Source organism: Crinia signifera, chromosome 6 (assembly GCF_055691185.1).
Source record: "Crinia signifera chromosome 6, ASM5569118v1, whole genome shotgun sequence".
NCBI classification, from domain to species: domain Eukaryota; kingdom Metazoa; phylum Chordata; class Amphibia; order Anura; family Myobatrachidae; genus Crinia; species Crinia signifera.
In genome coordinates, this window is record NC_139222.1 from 108,811,865 (window position 1) to 108,830,547 (window position 18,683).

Here is an 18,683-nt window from a genome sequence, read left to right on the forward strand (position 1 = left end):
GCAAAAATGGGTCCACGACCTTCCTTCCTTAACAGACAGACAGTGGCAGGAAGCTTTGGCAATGCCAAGGTGGGCAACAAAGTCTATTCGCATTCAACAGGTTCAATTTAATGTGCTACACAGGACATATATAACTCCGGTAGGGATACTGAAAATGGCAGGAGCAGCCTCTGATAGTTGTCCGAAGTGTGGGGAGTCGGGGGCCACCTTTTGGCATTTGATATGGTCATGTGAATTAGTGGGTCAATTTTGGGAGGGGATTCGTCAGGTCTTGGTAGATATGGGGACTCCACGCGATTTTCTTACGGCCAAAAAAATGATTCTAGGGATTTGGCAGGATGAACACATGTCTAGAGAGCAGCGCTCTCTTCTAATAAATCTCACGGCTTCGGCCAAATTGATAATTGCACGTTATTGGATGGCCAAAACTGGCCCAGTATTAATAGAATGGATAAATTTAGTAAACACATTATATGAGCACGAGAAATATTATTATGCCTCGAGGGGGGAAATAACTAAATTTCACACTATTTGGCACCAGTGGCACCAAACAAAATGGTATAAATTTACAGGAGGATAAAATATCATTCCTAGAAGTAATCACTAAATAGGGGGTGGATAAAAGGAGGGGAAAAAGTAAAAAAAAAAAGTATTAAATAAATAAATAAACATAGTTTTAAGGGGGGGTGCTGGGTAAAAACTTATTTTTTTTTTCTTTTTCACGCAGAGTTCATATTACTGAATAGAGTGGTGCACATTTATTTGCTTAAATTTTTTGTAACTTTTGAAGGGGCAAAAGAATAAAAAAAAAAAAAAAATAATAATAAATAAACCCCAGGGTAAAGTGGGGCTATCCAGTCCATATAATTATTATACACTCCTCCTGACGGTTGATCCATATCTCACATCCCCCCGATGTCTTCCTGGTCACCCGGTTAGTCTCCTCCCCGTCCCTGTGACCCTTCTCCTCGGTCCCCATGGTTCTTGGATTTAGAACTAAATGCAATGGAATGCAATGTGTAATGTATGTACTATATGTTTGTGATGTAATGTTGGGGTTTAATAATTGTTTTATTTTGTATTGCAAAAATCTTAAATAAAGACTCAATTAAAAAAAAAAAAAAAATTAGCGGTGCCTAAAGGATAGAAATATTGTGTTGGCCACTTGTTCATATTTTGCCTGAGGGCAGAAGGTAGTGCCGTATACGTTCATAACAAATGTGGAGGTGAAAGGTTGTTGTGTGGTAAATGGCAGTCCTATAAACAGAGAATGTCTACCTCATGCAATAAAGTCTCCTCCCAAGATGCATGTATCCCAGGCTGGTTCAAGCGGCAATCCTTAGGCAAAGTGGTGAAGCACCTGACGTGTTTCCCTACGTTGCATGGCAGCTTTATTCAAAGGCCTTTGATTGCCGCTTGAACCAGCCTGGGATACATACATCTTGGGAGGAGACTTTATTGTACGTATCTAGTAAACCGTGTTCCTCATTGACATAAGCAGATATAGGACATCTATGGCTATAACAGATCACATTTCTAAGATAGCTGGGAGTTACTGCCCCATGGGGCGTACAGTAATTGCACCCACACTGTGTTCTTTGATAGCAATGTGCATATTCTCCTGTATTCAGAGTTGTACGAATTTATGCTGCAGCACTTCTACATTGATATAATAGCTGCCTGCATTATCTGCATGCATGTGGTCCAGCACTATCTGTGATTCAAGAGATCCGTATCCTGCATTGCTGTCGGTTCTGTAACACAATTTACGCACCCTCGAAAATGTTGCCTATGTGCAAACACCCAGTTACCACCAAATAACACCCCTTCAGTCACCTGTAGAGATGCACCTGAGTTGCATATGTCTCTGCATCGCCCACAGGTGTGTAACTGGGGCTATGGAGTATGTACAGCACTAACACATGAAAGATTCATCTACAGAGCTGATTTGTGTTCAGCTCTGTGTTCTGCACAACAAGCCTCTCCTGTTTCCTACTGACAGCAGTTATAGTACATATATTTAATTTAGCAGATAATTTGAAGAATCACATTATTTATATACCATACTGTATATAAAATATTTGTTTATGGAAATCTCGGGTTGTGTATTTTCTATCTCTTAAGGCCCCCATACACTTCGGACAGGCAGACCATAAGAAATGTCGGAATAAGACCCATCAGTGTTAGCATCCGCGATGTATAACATCCGATCAAGTCCGTAGGTATGTGCCAGTGGGGAAGCGCCAGGCTGGAGAGGTGCTCTCTTCGCTTTGCACCTCTGAGACCCCCTCTGAGGGGGAATGGTCGCATACAAGTGGAGCTCCCACCCCCGGCCCCTGGAGAAGGGAAGAAGGGGCACTCCACTCCGTGCAGCCGGAGTGGTCAGAGGAGGTCGGAGCGGAGGGGTGGACAGAGGAGAGGACGGAGCAGAGGTCAGAGGAGGGAAGTGGATGCCCCCTGGCCAGGAGACAGGCGGCAGAACAAAGGCTGCGGCCTCCAGTGGTGAGTCGTGGCTGCCCCCCTCAATGGCACAGAACGGTGCAGCCTGCACGGAGGAGGGAAACGGACCCCACCTCCCCTGACCTGGGCATCAGGCGGCCAAACAACAGCAGCGCCCCCAGGAGCAAGACGGAGTGGGCCCCCATCGGCATGGAAGACACACCGCTGCAGCCTGGACGGAGGAGGAAAGCATGGTCGGCCTGGAGACAGGCGGTGAAACCCCCACACACACTTGCTCTGGGTACAACCACGTGTAGAGCCCCCCAGGGAGGTGAGGGCCCAAAACTCCAACAAACCCCCAACTCTTGGACCCGGCCTCACTGACTGACTATACCCCCTCTCCCTGCACGCTGGCTCCCCCCCAGCCACAGCTCCAGCCAGGGTCCTGACATGCTGCCCTCCCAACCCCTTCAGTCTTATGTCCATCCTGTGGAGGGCTGTAGGGAGATGGACTGTTGAGCCCTTCTACTGCTGCCCACGAGCAGCATGATCAAGATGGCACTGCTAATGGCTGCCTAAGATCTGTGCCATTGAGCTATATGTACCCCAAGTGTCTCCCCTGTTTTGCACACTGCACAGTAATCCATAACTTTACTGTCTGTGCTTATATTGTTACCTAATTCCAAATTCATCATTTATCTGCAAAAGAGACATCACTTTCCACTTGAAAATGATTCTGCCTATTGAAAACCCAAAATGCTGGAACCTATTTACTGGAATAACTCCTGATGCTTAAACTATCGGTAGCTATGGAAACAAACTCTGGTCGGCATGGATGTGTTACCATAGTTACATATGTAGCCATGTTAGTATCAAGAGTTATTCTAGTAAAATGTAGAGTAATAGTTTAAAGCCACCACTGTGATTATATGTTTGGATAACAGGTCACATGGACTTTAAGCTTTATTTTTTCCCAGACAGAAGGTAGAACTCATATAGAAAAAAACAGAGCAGCTGCAAAACTAAATACTGTTCTCCAGTATGATTAACAGACAAACAGGAATCAGGAACTCTGGGGCAGATGTATTAAGCCTTAACAAGAGCTAAATAAGGAGAAATTAACGTCCAGCCAATCAGCTCCTTACTGACTTTTTTCAAACACAGGCTGTAACATGGCAGTTAGCAGGTGATTGGCTGGACATTTATCTCTCCTTATCACCCTTGGATTTATCTCTTGTTAAAGCTTAATACATCTGCCCCTCTATGACAAAGCAGACGTTTGTCTTAATTTACACCTGATCGAAGGGCAAATTTTGTTCTGAAATGGGCAAAACCATGTGCACTGCAGGTGGGGCAACTGCAACATGTACAGAGAGAGTTAGATTTGGGTGAATTATTGGCACTCCCCCAAAACAGAGTTACACCTTCGTTATATGAAACAGCTGCCATTACCACCCCCTCCATAGCCTCAAATGGCTAGAGAATATCAAACACTTCACATCTGCAGCTGTACCGCATAAGATATGCAGTTCAACACATGTGCACAGTACTGGCCACCGCTACTTGCCATGATTTTTCCAGTTGCCTCAGGACCTAAATCCGGACCAAGTTCATGATAACAGCAATATGCCAGTGGAGTAGGAGCCTTTCTGGAAGCCAAATAACAAGACCCAGACATGCATCACAAGGCGTTCTGCTACAGCTCTCATATGCAGTGCTGTTAGAGAGATACGTGGAAGCATTTTCATACCAATGTTTGTCATGCAAATTTCAGAGACTGTGTTTCAAATAATGAAATCCATTTATAAATGAACCTGCGTCATATAATGCAGTGTATGTTAACAGTAATGGGCTTTAATGTGTCAAGAAAAAGACAGAGCAGGAAAGTTACACCAGGTAGCTTGCTACTTACAGGCTGTTGATTTCAGTGTGCATATTTAGGAAAAATCCTCCAAGCAAATATCCCACTGCTGGCCCAACTATAGCCGCTGTGTAAAATATACCTAAACAAGTAAAAGAAAATAAGACATTGAGTGACATGAAATAAATGCACAGATGTCCTGTGATACAAAATATAATAATACTCGGTACTTATATGTTAGTTGGGCGCCCACTATGCTATAAGTACCTAATACTCTAGTCTGCACTCACTCTCTGGTACATTTACCGTAAAGGGAGTTCTATTGAAGATGGGATGTTTCTATCTATTATCTTTTAGAGGTTGCAAAATAAATCAGAAGTAGACTGAGCATTCGGGCGCTCGGCTGCTCGTGTGTGTATGGATGCCTGAACGGCCGAACCTCCCCGAGTGGCCCCGATCCTTCCTGAGTGGCGATGGGGAGAATTGGAGATGGGGGAGGAGGAGGATGGGGAGGATCTGCGATGGGGGGAGGGGGAGCGAAACGTGGGAGGATTGGCGACAGGGGACAATTGGCGACAGGGGGGATGGTGGTTCATCGCTGGAGCACCACTGACCCACCCTTTCTTTACACTGGCATGCCGGGAAATTTCTTGGGAGAGCCTGTGCCAGCAGCGCAGCTCAGACCAAGAAATGTCCGGGCATACTACCACAATGGTTACACTAAAAAGTAAAAATTGCATGCGAGAATCCCACCGTGTGTGGACACCTTGGAAAATAAACACATGTACGTGTTTTGAAAACATCTCTTTTAATAGGGTACAGGATAAACTAGGCATGGGTATATATTTGTTTCAAAAGTTTTACAGTTATGCTGCGTTCTCATTGCCGCCCCTGCAAAATCCCGGGTTTTTGTTCCGGTGTTTTTGGCGGGGCACAGAGCATATCAGCTCTACAGACCCCATTCATACTGCACCTTTTACCCGGGAAATTCCCGTGTCTTCCCCGATCACACTGCTTCCCCTGGTATGCCTGCCATCAAGTGTGTGGCATCTAATGCTGGCCACACATCAGACCAACTTTCATCCAACCATCCAACTAGTTGGTTGGATGGAATAAAAATCTGGTACTGGATGGGAGCAAATGTAATTTATAATTCAGTAATTTGCTCCGAAAATCTGGAAAAGGACAAAACCTGTCGCTCAGACAAAGTAATGCAGTTGTATCTGTTTGATTTAAAGAATTTCACTGAATGTTTTTTTTTTCCATTTTCCTGGGTTTTGTGCGCAAATTGCTCTTTGTCATTTGCTCCCATCCAGTACCAGATTTTTATTCCATCCAACCAACCAGTTGGATGGTTGGATAAAAGTTGGTCTGATGTGTGGCCAGCATTAGAGTTGCTTTGATTGGATGTTTAAAAAGTATCCTTGATTGGCTGTTTAAAAAGCAGCTTTGAACTTGCTTTTTTGCATTTTGTGAGGAAAAACCCGGGTCTAACCTGTTCACACTGCCACACACCCGTGTATTACCCAGGAAAAACCCTGCAAAAAACTGGGTTGTAATTCCCGGGGCATAACACCCGGGAATTTTTACAAAGACCCTTTCACACAGAGACGCGACACAGGAAATTTCTGCTTGCCCCGGAAAATACCCAGGTTTTTGCGGCAATGAGAATGGGGTATAATAGATAATTAATCCAGAAAATAGATTTTCAGAAGAATAAACTGGAGTCAGCGATACAATAGTGGAGAATGACTTTATTGTAGATTGCCCCAAATGAAGGTTTCTGAATTGCAAATATGAGTGTCCTATTGTAGGTGTAGTAATAAATCAGGGTAAAGTGCAGAAATGTAGCACAAGTGATAAGGTGAATATGATAATACAAATTCTTTAAAATTGAGGTTGGTTGGATATGTGTGTAGGTGCAATGTAAATGTGTTACATTATCATATCAGTTGAGGTGTAAATGTGTCATATGACTTAGAGACGCCTGATCGATTTCTCAAGTGACTCACAAATTATATGGTTACAGTTATAAAAAGATATTTGAAATGGTTACTACCTGATATGCTAGAATGTATGCTGGGGTATGTCGTGAACAAAAAATATTCTCAACATGAATATCTCCTCTAAAAAAAGAATGGAGAAAAAGAGTTATTTTTAGAGAAAATACCCAGCAATGAAATGAAGTGCGTGCGATCAGCGCTCATGCTGATGGTGGACTAGGCTAAGACCTCCTAAAGAAACTCTATTCCCACCCAATCCAACTCTCCACATAATCATGCTCAGGGCAACCTCTCATTGGCTATCCGAGCACCACGTCCTACAACAGGGGTAGCCAAATCCAGTCCTCGAGAGCTACCAACAGTTCCCGGTTTCCAGCTCACCTCACAGGTACACAGCTGCCAGAGGCGTAAACAGATATTTGTAGGCCCTATAGCAAAAGTTTGTAATGGCCCCTTATTTAGCAACTGATGGTGATAAATGTATGCAAAACATATTAGTTTGACAGCAAAGATGGGCCCCCTTCAGCTCTGGGCCCCATAGCAGCTGCAACCCCTGCACCTATAGTAGTTACGCCCCTGACAGCTGCACTCATTACTGACAGACACATTTTCAAAGATCCACAGGTGGAGCTAAATACTTCACTTGTGATTCTGTGAGGAGACCTGGAAAACGTTAACTGTTGGTAGCTCTCAAGGACTGGAGCTGGCCACCCCTGCCCTACAATGTTCTACGATACTGAGACACAGCAGCAGGACATACACTACCAGTAAGCATGTCCACTTTCATAGTTTTGCTACTCCAGCTTGCTCTCTGTTCTGTATTCACATCCACTGTCCTCTGAATCATCATGACGGTGTGGCAGCAGAAACAGGGGGAAGCAGGCATGTAGGACTCTTCCATTTTGCTTTACTCATTAGCAGCAACACTCATACTTGCAAGAATGATATAACCATGCTTGATAGTTATCCTGTAATGTTAAAAAATATATATGATTCAGCACTACATTTACCCTATGAAAAAGGGATATGTTTATTTTCCACCTGCTGAGAGGTGAGTGCAGATGTGCGCTCCCGCATCATCGCCGGCCGCCAATGCTCATCTGCTGGTATTACCAGCCTTTCATAGCGCCCTTCTATGGAAAGCCATCTACTCCCAGGATAATCGATTGGACAGGCGAAAATTGCTCAGTGTGCATGCACTGAGCGATTTTCCAAATCATCTGCCCTGCATACACACTGGGCAAAAATGCCTGAAAAGTACTGTGTTGATACCTATGCTGATATATGAAACTATCGATGATCACTGTTACTAAACTTTAAGTTAAGAAAACTTGGGGGTATATTTTTTGCAGCCACAATTCTTTTTTTTACAGTGATGTTGTGCCCTTATAAGCCATGACTTATGTAGCCAGAGTGCCCCACATGCTTCTTTCCCATGTTTTTTTCTTCATATTGAGGTTGCAAACAATTCCAGATAAAAAAAAAATGCTTCTAATGGTTCTATTGAAAATATTGATTTTGAATCGACAATAGTAAATATGGATTAGGAATAGAACTCTGACTTAACTTTATACTGATATAGGCTCAGTTGTATGTACACTCGATATGTCGTTTCGGACTGGTCAGATTTATTCATCTGATGGACACTCTCATTAAGAGGCCACCCTGGATCAATATGTACTCAAGGACAGGTGCAGTCAGTACACAGTCGTATATTGATCAGAATGTGGTTTTCACTGTCCTTTTTGAGGTATGTGCCAGTGAAAAGGTTCAGTGATTCTGACCTGAGCCTATATCAGTAGGTGTCACCTAACAGAACCATCCCTATAATTGGAACAGTTTTTGGATGGATTATCGGGGATAATACCCAAGAACCCTTAAATCCTAAGCTATCCGTTCATATGTATCCGGACTAAAAAGTTCTCTGTACCGCTTGAATTATTGTGAAAAAGTCTTAAAGCTACAACGCACCTATGAATTCTAAAGGACATAGTGTATAACATCTGGTCGGAGCTACATCCTACTTAAGAAAACTGTGGAAATGATGTCAATGTTTTTTGCGAACCCCTGATGAAGTCCCATGTAGGGACGAAACGCGTTGGTATCATCTATTTGCTGTTGTGAATTATACCACTGGACTTTTTATGGTCTGAAGCAATCACCACTGTTATGTGGAACAAGAGACATTTTACTAATTTTGTATGAACTTTGGACTTTACTTTTATTGTTCTGAAATTTGTCGAAAGGCTATACAGACCCAATCACTAAAGGTCTAAATAAGGGGCGCCAACTCACAACTGCTATCTATATATATATATATATATAGAGATATATATATATATATATAGATATAGATATATATATCTATATATATATAGATATATAGATATATATAGATATATATATATATATAGATATATATCTATATATATATATATATCCATATATATATATATAATATATATATTAGCAGCACGGACAGTGTAATAGTTAGTATTACTGCCTCATAGCACTGAAGTCATGGTTTCGATTCCCACCATGGCCCTAACTGTGTGGAGTTTTTATACTCTCACCGTGCTTGCGTGGGTTTCCTCCAGGTACTCCAGTTTCCTCCCACAATCCAAAAACTATACTGGTAGGCTAATTTGGCTCCCAACAAAAATTAACCCTAGAATGAATATGTGTGTGTACATGTGGTAGGGATTATAGATTGTAAACTCCACTGGGGCAGGGACTGATGTGAATGTTCAAATATTCTCTGTAAAGGGCTGTGGAATATGTGTGCGCTATATAAATAACTGCTAATAAATAATTATTATCCTGTACCAGCTTTAAAGGTGTAGTACACATAAAAATTTGCAGCTCTGATAGGGGAGCTGTCAATGCTGTGGTACCATACACATTGCAGTTGTTCAAGCAGCTGGGAAAAAAATACTTTAATAAAAGTAGCTTCTGAATGGATCATCTGTGTCTCTGTCACTATTTACATACTGTGTGAAAATGCAAATCTCTCTGCCATTCCTTTAATTGTAATAAGTATGCCCCACATAGGATACACCATCTCAGACATGTAATCTGTCCACGGAAGAACCATAGAATGAGATTTCTCAGTAATTGTGCAGATATAGGTCACCTATATACTTTTGTTACCATTCAAGTTTACCAGTATATTTTTATCTGTACATTTTAAAAATGATCCGATCCCAGCTGTTTGCTGGAGCTCCTTCCCCATTTGATACAGAAAACTTTGAGTTGCTTTTGCTAATATTGCTGGAGGTCCAGTGACGGGGGTGGGGACATTCCTGAAGCCTGTCTAACCTTAACCTGACATGTGATGCATTTTAGCTGATAACTAGCACTGTATATACCAGTTATGGCTAACCTTGACACTTCAGCTGTTGTTGAACTACACATCTCAACATGCCCTGCAACAGTTTTATTTAAAATTGTAGTTCAACATCTGGTATGTCAAGGTTAGCCATCACTGGTATATACTAAAAGGAAATGACAAACTTCATAGGAATAAAATAGTAACAGAACCGCACACACTGTATGGTGTTCTATACTCACCAATATACACCGGAGAATAGCTTGATTTAACATTTTCATCTAGGTAAGTGACGCCCAATGTGTATAAAGGGGTGGCTCCAATTCCGTGAAGAAACTGTCCCAACATAAAGACATATCTGTAGTGAGACAGACCCAAGGCACTTTCTTTGACTCGGTAAGTCTCGTTAGAGAGACATATTCCATTATCTTCTTCAAAGTTCACTTCATACACACTAGTGGTAAAATGTGGTAGTGCAAACACAATAGAACCAATTCCCATAATTAGTACACCCCAGCCCAACCAGCGAGGTTTGTGGCCATTCCCCCCAAAGTAACTGACAAATGTCAAACACACACAAGCAGCTATATCATATGAGCTGGCAATCAGTCCACTGTGGTAACTGTGTAGATCAAACCTCCGCTCTATGGAAGTAATGACAGTATTGATGAAACCATTTACTACCATGCCTTGTAGAAAAGAGGCCACACAAAGGAAAAAGAGCACACCTTTGGATGTGTTAAAAAACTGTAAGAAGTTGGGTTTGAAGGCACCCCAACCGCACAGGTTTTCATTTTCGGATGGTATGAATTTAATTTCGCATGGGTCATTGCCATACAATGTTTTCTTGGAAGAGGTCTCATTGTAAAGAGAAGACGTATAGGAGTCTGGAGAGTTGCTTGCATGAGAGTGAACTGGTGTCTTTGCCAGCAGTGCATCGGCTTGCTCATTGCCTTCTGGGGTGATCAAGTCATAATCACTGTCACTTCGAGACGGTTCAACAAAGCAGAGAAGCTCTTGCTTTGATATAAAGGAATTTTCAGGGGATAAGTGAAGGGGCATTTCCCAATTTAAAGAGCAGGGATGATGTCTTTATTTTCACTGCAGAGCAGACTGTTTAATGCAGAAGGACAGGTAGAGCTGAATATATCACCTGTGCAAAACAGAAAGCAACAAGTAAATATACCAAGAATGCACAAGAGAAATAGAGAAATGTGTAATCAGGTTTCTTCTCTGAGCTACATGCTTAAACATATTGCTGGATTTGCTGCAGGGATCACAGCCCAGTCTATCCTGCATCTGTGTTTAATGCTAATGTAATATGAAATTACAGTTTATTGTCTAGCAAATAGGAAAAAGGTTGCTAAGATTATATAGAAGGGAAGATCCATTTACACCAATCTTATACCCTTTTACACCGCCGCAAAAACCCGGGTCATCGGCGGGTCAGGTAGGTCACGCCATGTCCCTTTTACATGGGATTCTACCTACCCAGGTCCTGACTTGGGCAGAACACGGCTAGGACCTGGGCAGAGGGCAGTGTAAACGGGTACGCCGGGTCTTCCGACCCGGCTCCCAATTACATGAATGGGGGACGTCCAAACTTCGCACCGCAGCAGGGGGGGGGGGGGGGGGGCGGCACACATTCTCCACTGCTATCTGCTATTCTCTGCAGACAGCAGCGGCGGCATCAGCGGAAGAGGTGAATGGATGGGATGCCTGTGTGCGGCATCCATTCACCTCACGGATGACGGCTCGGGGGGGGGGGGTGCACAGAGGCTGGGGGCAGCCCAGCAGCTTACCTTAGTGCCGGGATCCCCCAGCGCGGCAATTGGCGGTCTCAGCGGCGGTGATCGCGGTCCCGGCGCTTGAAAATTATGATGTCATCTCCAAGCACCGCCTCCGTCTACACTCCAGGTAGGCACCGCAGTGTAGATAGGGTAAATCCCGGATCGACCCAGCTTGGATCCTTGTTCCAAATGCTGGGTCGGATCCAGGATTTTTGGTGTAAAAGGGGTATTATAGAACTATCACAGAGTTCTATAATAGGGTGTGAGAAGCAGAAAGTGAGAGATTTTGGGAGAATTTTCCCAGGTGGAGTTTGCCATGTAAATGATTGCCACTTTAAAAAAATAGAAAAACTCTCCCAAAATCTCTCACTTTCTCACATCCTATTACATGGCCCTCTGTGTATTATTACATAGTCATACTATTACAATTCTGTAAAGTTTAGATACTGCATGTGACATCTGAATTAAAGATAACACAGAAAATGAATAATAAATAACGGTAGTGCACAACGTCTTGTAACAGTCTGCATGTATCTATCATTCTGTCAGGGAACTGCTACAAGCAGCATGACTTGCAGCTACAGAATTCAGCTAAAAATAACCGAGGGATCTACAAAATTGTATTCTAGTAATGACTACCGGTATGTATGACATGAAACGTGTCGACATCTGCAGAACAAGTGGACATTTCCACAATTTCAACATTTGAAATGTTGACATGTGAAATGCTGACAAATTCAGACTGGTGCAAGTTGGGGAAAGGCATTAGGAGAGGAGATTAGGGTGCAGGAGGGGAGGTTAGCGTTAGGTTGTGGGAGGAGTGGGTAAGGGTTAGGCTGTGGGAGGGGAGGTTAGGGTAAGGCTGCAAGAGGAGTGGGCAAGGGTTAGGCCCATTAAATCGGACCAAATCATCCCTCCCTGACATGCCGTCGGGTCCGATGCGTGGTCCTGTGCACATTGGTCTTGCCTGCCTCGCCGTTCCTCCTAGCGGCGAGACAGACGGGAAGCAGGGAAGCATGCAATCCATCACAACGGATCGCATGCGTCCCTGCCGCTCGCAGGCTGACGGGGGTCTGTACACTGCTGCGAGACATCGCAGGCAGTGTATGGGCACCTTTAGGGTTAGGCTACAGGAGGGAGAGTTCATTTTAGGCTGCAGCGTTTCACACACCGTCAGAACAGGTCTTTGCAAAACACACAAATATCTTATCATATCAACATTTATAATCATATCAACATTTCAACAGTATGCATTTGACATGATGCATATTGAGAATATACCCAACCCGTGACACCCTATACAATAAGTTGTATATAGAGCTATAGGAATATTAAGGGTTTCATTGTGCAGTCTGGCTGTGAAGGCAGGTGCAGGGTCGTTCTTTTCCATCTAGCAACCGCTGCTGTTGACATGCGAAACGCAGCGTACTGGTCCAGATACGCCTTCATTGTCTGGACCGCGCCCACCAAACTCTGTGCCGCCGCCCCCCCCATGTCACTTAGAATGCAGGCACATCCTTCTGGGATACGAACACTGGGCCTGATTCAGACCTGTTTGCTAGGCTGCGTATGTTCACAGCCTATCGAACAGCTAATCGCCGCCCGAACACCCCCAAACCCTCCCCCCCTGCCAGGCAAAACCCACATTGCACAACTTAAGGCCGGTCTGGCCCGTGCCAGCTACAATTATCCAAAACCTTGGGTCATTCCCTTCTGCAAATCATGGGAAAATGGACCTTATTCTGGTCCGTTCACAGACCGATGTTTGGTGTATGCGTGGTCGCATTTCTGTGCATGTGCATACACCGGGTGCATGCGGCCACAGCAAACAGACTGTTCACTGGGTGCATGCACCCAAGGCTGCGGCCGGGGAGGGCGTTGGGTGACGGCAGATACTCACTCGCAAGGGAACTCCCAGCGTTTCATGCCCATGTAAACAGTGGGCGTTCTTATGGTAATCGGGCCATGATGTCGGTTCCGGGGGCGGACAGCTGACATCACTGGATGTCAGCTGCCCGCCTACTTTCTCTCCAGGGTGCACGCATATCTTAAGCTGTGTACACACGTGGCAATTTAAAGCCATTATCACTGGCTAAATCGTCACTTACCGACCATATCGCCTGTGTGTTTTTTGTGTTGTGGAAGATAAATCTTTAGGAGCGCGCTCCCACAGCCAGCCCTCAATGGTCGCTGGACATATGGTTAAAAATGGCTGGTCACTGGTGCACAATGCACTGTGCACCAGTGACCAGCGATTTCTAGCCAAAATGAGGTAAAGATAGAATGAGACAGAATTGCTTGCAATTTTCAGCCAAAATCTCTGTTCGTTGATGAAAACGGTACACTGATCAAAATACTGCTGACCATTATATTGCTGAGAGATATTAAGCCAAAATTCCTCAGCGGACATATTGCACCGCGTTTACACAGCTAAAGTGACCTGAGAGTCACTTAGATATATACGTGCACGTTCCACATCATTCGATGGTCGGTGACCATCGAATGATGTGGGTGTTCACCCACAGGCTGCGCATGGATGTTTATGTTAAATATACATTTGCAGGCCCTGCGTGCGAACACACGCTGCGAGGGGGGGCGGCGGGCATACCACTATTCGCAGGGCGGGTTCTGGCACTCCCAAGGGTGCAAATTCGCATCCGAGCAAATTAACCAGAATACCCTCCAATGTTTCTACATGACAAAGAAGAATAAAGCCCATAATGCACAATCTGCAATTATCTCTTTCATTCCTAAATTAATATTTAAAAAATCCAACATAAAGAAGAAATGTAACTATTTAGAACAGGGTGTGTGCACACTGCAGTCATTTCTAACCATAAAGGCAGAGCAGTAGGAGGATGAAGCAGAGGCAGGTGTCTGACCGGCAGTAACCTCTAGCGGCTGACTGAGGCTGTCTGCCATTAACACACCATGCACAACAGTCAGCGAACAGCTAATCAGCAGGCCCTAGATTTCTTGGCACACCCATCAGATGGAAAAGATGATATTAATGCAAATCAACAACAAAGGATGGAGATGACAGAATCCCACATGTACAGCACATAGACAGGGGGATGGCCTGAAGCATTTTGCCATGTGATTTTGCATTGTCATACTACCCCAATGATACACCCGTGTCTAATCTGACATTCTTATTTTGCCCATGCAATGACAGATTATTATTAACATCATACATGCATTTTTTTTTTCATTGAGAGGATGTTGCAAATCCAAAAAGCCTAATTGTCTCATAAATTATGTCATATCACAGATAAAATATAGAATAATAAATGACTAAAATCCCAGTACTGAGAATAAGGAATCTGCAGGCATTTACTGAATCTTCAGCCTGTGCTCTGATCTGTCAGCAATAATGTTACACTCACATACTCATACAGTCAATGTTTGTGCCTTGTTCTTCCTAATTTTTTATAAATAATAATAATAATAATAATAGTAGTAGTATTATTATTGGTGTTATTATTACTGTTATTATTATTATTATTAAAGTTTTAACTCATCTACATGGATTTCTTAATGTAGTATATTTTTTATGGTTTCTGATCTGCTGATTTCTGAGAACTATATATATGCTAAAATAATCTCATCATTGTATGGTAATTATCTCATATGTATTATCCTGTCTTTTTATCTTTGTAATGTAACTATTAGCTTTATATCTAATCTACAGAAGATGTGAAAGGTGCAATTCCATGAAAATATGGACATACTGTACAGCAGGGTTGCCGCCATTCTGGCTGCTCCCTCTGGGACAGATTAGCCAGCACGGCGAAGCAGGGGGGTAATGCGAGCTTGACGTACAATAGGGGGCATGGAGTGGATGTGTCTCAGGGAGGACAGGGGGCTCACAGTGACATCAACATGGCCACACCCCTGTTATACAGTGTTGATATTACTAAAATTGTATAGCAGGGGGCTGGTCTATGTGATTCAGCACATTTTGCCACTACTAAATTGCCACATGCATGGCTGGGAGTGGCCCCCAATTTTCTGGAACCCCCTGCCGTTCCGTAGAGCCTAAAACATAAGATGTTGCCATTATTACTCCGCTGAAGTGCTCTATTTCAGTTCACTAAGTTAAAACAATATTATGGGCTTGTTTTCATTTATTTGCATATAAAGCAATGAAAATATGTGTGTTATTTTCAATTTTATCAGTGTAAATATAATGGAAATAAGGAAATTTAATAGACATAAATAATTCTCTCTTCATGCTATGGTTAAATTAAAATGTACCACAGTAAAAGTGATTCCATTACCATTAACCATCAAATAGAATCCGCAATCATGACGCCGCATTTGGGGCACAATGAAGTAGCTTCTGTGTATGCACAGATGCATTACAAATTGACAGAGATTGGGTACAGATGTATAAATGCTGAATGTTGCTGCGTCCGAAGGGGTGGCGTTCCCGGACTATGCAATGTCCGGTAATCAGAGTCTGGAAATGGGGACAGCCAGGCAGAGAGCGGTGGTCAGCCCTGGTGTATCGGAGCAGGTACGCTGCTATTACAGATCTCATGCCAGCTTAACACGGTTAATGCATCACATTTCTCACATCCCCAAACTACTACTTACTTCAATTAACTTATAAAACCTGACAGAAAAAAAGTTAAATGTCATCCAATGAACCACAAAGCAAGAGCCACCACACCCATATACAATGCCATTACAGTAAATAACTAACCACAAACTTCAGGGGACTTATTGATCAAACATCTATTTGTTTCAGTGACAAATTTCCACATGTTTGAGCAATTCTTATTTCCATTTATTTTGATGTTGGCCGATTTTTAGGTCTAAAGACAGTCAGTTCCATTAACAATCCACTGCAAAAAGACATACAGATGACCGTGTCCTCTTATGTTGTTGTCTGCGATGCGAAGGCTTGCCTCATCTTATGGCGGCGGAAACTTGCGTAGCATAATAGACACGGCAGGAGATATATAGCACAGGTAGTGAGGAGGTATGCACCTGCTACCCTTAAAGGTGTGTTCCCACGGTAAAATATAGTGCAAAATCTAGCACACTATCTAGCTAGTTTCGAATAGCATGCTAGATAGTGCACTATGTCTTACCGTGTGTACGCACTATCCAACGTACGATGCGCGCTCCCGCCAGTCGTCTGGGAGGGAGCTGCTCGGGTGAGCATGCAACTCAATCTGGCTAGAAAGCATAAGATAGTATAGTGTAGTACAGCTGTGACGTCATATCGTATATGATATTTTATGCACATTGTACGTGATTTTAAGCACAAATCTTATGCTTTTGACCACTGGGACTTTCCTGGGAAATCGTATACAATATCATACGGAACATAAATCGTACCGTGGGTACGCACCTTAAGTCTCATTCACACTAGGGGCCTGATTCTGGTTACCTCGGTAAACTGCGAAGATCGCTGCCTACCGAGCGCCAGAGAGGCCACCACACCGAATTCCTGCCGCAGTTTCAAGGGGATGTGTAACAAATAACACATTCCTTCGCTTCTGCAGGAGAAATCATTCTTTACTTTTATTTACCTTCGCAAATAAAAGTCAGTCTGAACTGTATTTTATTTTCGGGCGTCAAGACGAAGACAGGGCAGGTGGCTGATGTCATAAAACACTGGGCATTCCATTGGCCCAGAGCCGCCACCGCTCCCGTCCCTCCTGTAGACATACATGTGCAGGTAAAATGCCTGTCAGGGCATACTCTGAGAACTTTCACATACCATTATTCAAATCTGATCGCAGTACAAATTTGTTCTTAAAAGGGGCAAAACCATGTGCACTGCAGGTGGGGCAGATGTAACGTGTAGTGTTCCCTCTAGAAATGAGGGCGGGAAGGGCGCCGCTGCACAGGGGCAGCGCAAGGGGGGTGGACCGGGCCCGCCGACGTCACAATTGTGGGCGGTCCCGGGCCGCGACATCACGAAAAGGGGCGTGCCCGGGCCGCGATGTTGCGAAAAGGGGCGGCCCCGGCCGGCGCCATCAGTAAAGGAGGCGGGCCCGGCACCGCCGAAGTTACCGTGCTGCCGGGGAAGCGCTTGAATCTAAGGCGGCTTCTAAGGCGGCCCTGCGCTGCCCCATGCACACAGCCAGGGCAGGCACCAGGCTGTTTTAGCGGGGCGCTGCTAGTAGGGCAGGGCGCATTTTGCCCTGTAAAAATCGGGCAGGGCGCAGCGCCCCGCTAAAACAGCCTAGCGGAAACACTAATGTGCAGAGATCGTTACATGTGGGTGAGTTATTTTGTTTCTGTGTATGGTAAATACTGGCTGCATTATTTTTACACTGCAATTTAGATTTCAGTTTCAACACACCCCACCCAAATTTAACTCTCGCTGTATATGTTACATCTGCCCCACCTGCAGTGCACATGGTTTTGCCCATTTTGAGAACCAATTTGTACTGCGATCAGATCTGAATAAGGGCCACAGTGTATTTGCCACGATATCTCTGCTCCTGCGCTGGGTGTGGAATATTAGGTCAACAATGTTTAGGTCAGCACCAAAAGGTCAACATGCATAAAGTGGACCCTGAATAAAAAGGCCAAAACAAGCAAAAGGCCAACACAGGAAAGGATGACATGAATTTTTCACTTTCTTTGGTGTTGAAATCTGAATGCACAGACCTCCAATTATACCGCTTGCAGACCGCACTCTAGACCTGGGTTATTGCCGTGTTCTTGCGGCCCCAACACGGGTCAAGGTGCGGTCTGAAAAGGCCACCACGGGTCGAGCAACATGGGTGTTTAACCCTGGTAATGACCAGGGTTGAACACGGCTATGACCCGTGTCAAGTGCAGTGTGAACGGGTGCCTGGGTTGAGCGACCCGTGTCCTGTTCACAGTATGGAGGAGGCAGCACTGTCAGCTCCAAGTACTGCCTCCTCCCAAGCCCCCGATGACTCGCCGCCACCCAGCTCCGCCCCATGTGACGTCACCTACTCGGCAATATGCCGTGTCGGAACTTTCAGACCGCATATGCCGTGTTGCTCTGGGGATGGGATCCGTGTCCTAATCCTGTGTGCGACATGGCATTTGCGGTCTGAAAGTATAAGTGTACCGCATCCCAATTGTAGGATAATTACTTCCATATGGGGCTGTCATGGATCACTATGGCATGAGAGCCGTATCTGTGCCCCCACCCCACCCCCGCACCACCACCACCATTGACGTACAAGAATTCTGAAACAATGTCACAGCAAGCAAATACGGGGCCTTTCTCATATACACCATCTGCAAAAGCAAAAGAGAAAGTA

At 44.2% G+C, this 18,683-nt stretch overlaps 1 protein-coding gene across 1 annotated transcript in view; it reads right to left on the reverse strand.

Moving 5' to 3' along the window:
• SLCO4A1 (solute carrier organic anion transporter family member 4A1) overlaps positions 1–18,683 on the reverse strand; it is a 73,221-nt gene that overhangs the window by 52,458 nt on the left and 2,080 nt on the right. Inside the window, exons 3-4 of the mRNA XM_083146795.1 lie at positions 9,874–10,784; positions 4,352–4,442 (exon numbers count right to left, since the gene is read on the reverse strand). Coding sequence (XP_083002921.1) covers positions 4,352–4,442; positions 9,874–10,693 — 911 coding nt within the window. The 5' untranslated portion in view covers positions 10,694–10,784. The remainder of the gene's footprint in view (positions 1–4,351; positions 4,443–9,873; positions 10,785–18,683) is intronic.